Below are 2,074 nucleotides of genomic sequence, written 5' to 3' on the forward strand. Positions count from 1 at the left end.
ATGGATGGGTGGGTGGGTGGGGAGATGGATGGATGGATGGATGGTCATGTTTCTTCAAAGTTGCTTTGTATCTTCCCCTTCCAGTGTTCCGGACCCTGGTATCCCAAATTCTGGACCGGGCTGAGCCTCTCCATTCCTCCAGCCTCTCCCTAGAAGTCATCACTGTTTTCCAGTATCACAGTTACTTTGCCAGCCATGGTGCAAGTGACCTGGAGAGTTACTTGATCCAGCTGGCGAAGCAAGGTGGGACGTGTTCTTTTGTCACATCATGGTGGTGGTTCAATTTTGAGTTATTTCTGATCTTTTTAATCATAGTTTTTAGTGATGGTATTTTTTTTTTTTTGACCTCCCAAGTCAACAATTGAGCTGAGATTTGTCTTTTAAACAACTTTTGAACTTTTATCATTAGTAAGCCTCTTGTTGATGAATCAAGGATTTACTAAGAAAGAACACCCCGATCATCCAGCAGAGGTATACCATTAACAGGAAGCTAGTCAGTGATTTAGGATTTCACTGTAATTTCTTTTTATGTGTGTGAACATTTTATTGTGGTTTAGGTGAAAGTTTACAGAGCAACTTAGTTTCCCATTCAACAATTTATACTCTTTTTTTCATGACATTAGTTGCCATCCCCTCAATGTGACAGCACTCTACCTCCTTCCTCCCTGGGTTCCCCTTTTCCATTTGCCTATCTTTCCTGCCCCTTCCTGCCTTCTGAACTTTGTTTTGGGGTGAAATTGAGTCATTTTTCACAATATAAGAGACTTCTAAGCTGAAACTTGGTGTTCAATGCCAGGTTACACCTCACACCCCAAATAATGTAATCAGGGATGCTTAATCAGGAACCTAAATAGTCTCAACTCCTCTAAAATCCCCTAAAGAAACAAGTCTTAGATTTGACTGACTCAGGTTCAGAAGTGGAAAGAAATGCACCCGATCTGAAGCTACAATCATGTTCAAGTTCAAAGTGCTACCCAGTTCTGGTCTTGAAAGGGAGGCTAGCCAATCTTTCTATTACGATCCACATTCTGCAGTAAGAATGTAATTTAAAATATTAATTTGCTTTTTGAAAGGGTAATGAAAAAAACTGGAGCCCTCAGGATTGTGGCTTCCTTGTTGTCCATCTCTACTCCCTCCCCTGCCCCCCCTCAAAAAAAACCCTTAGGGTTTTTTATTTTTTTTTAAACTGATGTCATTCACGTATTCTGGAAAGGTGAAACCAATTGCTAAGTTATACATTTTTTTTCTTTTCTTTAAATTTTTTTGTTTTTTTTTTGTACTTTAGATGCAGGTTTACAGAACAGTTTCTCACTAAACAGCTAGTATGCATATTATTTTATGACATTACTTAACAACCTTATGACAAGCCAACACTCTCCCTTCTCGACCTTGGGTTCCCCATTACCAGCTTTCTTGTCCCCTCTTGCCTTCTACTCCTTGTCCCTGGGCTGGCTTGTTTTGTTTTATGGGGCTAGCTACTCTTCGGCTGTAGAGTGAACCTCAGGAGTGACTTCATTACTGAGCTAAAAGGGTGTCTGGGGCCACACTCTGGGAGTTTCTCCAGTCTCCGTCAGGCCAGTGAGTCTGGTCTTTTTTTGTGAGTTAGAATTTTGTTCTACATTTTTCTCCAGCTCTGTCCAGGACCATATGTTATGATTCTGTCAGAGCAGTCAGTGGTGGTAGCCAGGCACCATCTAGTTGTACTGGACTCAGTCTGGTGGAGGCCGTGGTAGTTGTGGGCCATTAGTCGTTTGAACTAATCTTTCCCATGTGTATTTAGTTTCCTTTATTCTCCCTTGCTCCTGATGGGGTAAGACCAGTAGAGTATGTTAGATGACTGCTCATAGGCTTTTAAGACCCCGGACACTACTCACCAAGGTAGAATGTAGAACATTTTCTATATAAACTATGTTATGCCAATTGAGCTAGATATTCCCTGAGATTATGGTCCCCACAGCCCTCCACCCAGCAATATAGTTCCTCAGGGAGTTTGGATGTGTCTATGGAGCTTCCATGACCTTTCCTTGTACAAGTTGTGCTGGCTTCCCCAGTATTGTGTACTGTCTTACCCTTC

At 41.8% G+C, this 2,074-nt stretch overlaps 1 protein-coding gene across 2 annotated transcripts in view; it reads left to right on the forward strand.

The window, feature by feature from the left end:
• The window catches only part of RIPOR2 (RHO family interacting cell polarization regulator 2), a 166,607-nt gene that overhangs the window by 130,946 nt on the left and 33,587 nt on the right, over positions 1-2,074 (forward strand). For both annotated transcript variants that reach the window (XM_004383980.3, XM_023738333.1), the window contains exon 18: positions 85-243. In XM_004383980.3, the coding sequence (XP_004384037.2) occupies positions 85-243 (159 nt within the window). The remainder of the gene's footprint in view (positions 1-84; positions 244-2,074) is intronic.

The sequence above is a fragment of the Trichechus manatus genome, unplaced genomic scaffold (genome assembly GCF_000243295.1).
Source record: "Trichechus manatus latirostris isolate Lorelei unplaced genomic scaffold, TriManLat1.0 scaffold00115, whole genome shotgun sequence".
Classification (NCBI taxonomy): domain Eukaryota; kingdom Metazoa; phylum Chordata; class Mammalia; order Sirenia; family Trichechidae; genus Trichechus; species Trichechus manatus.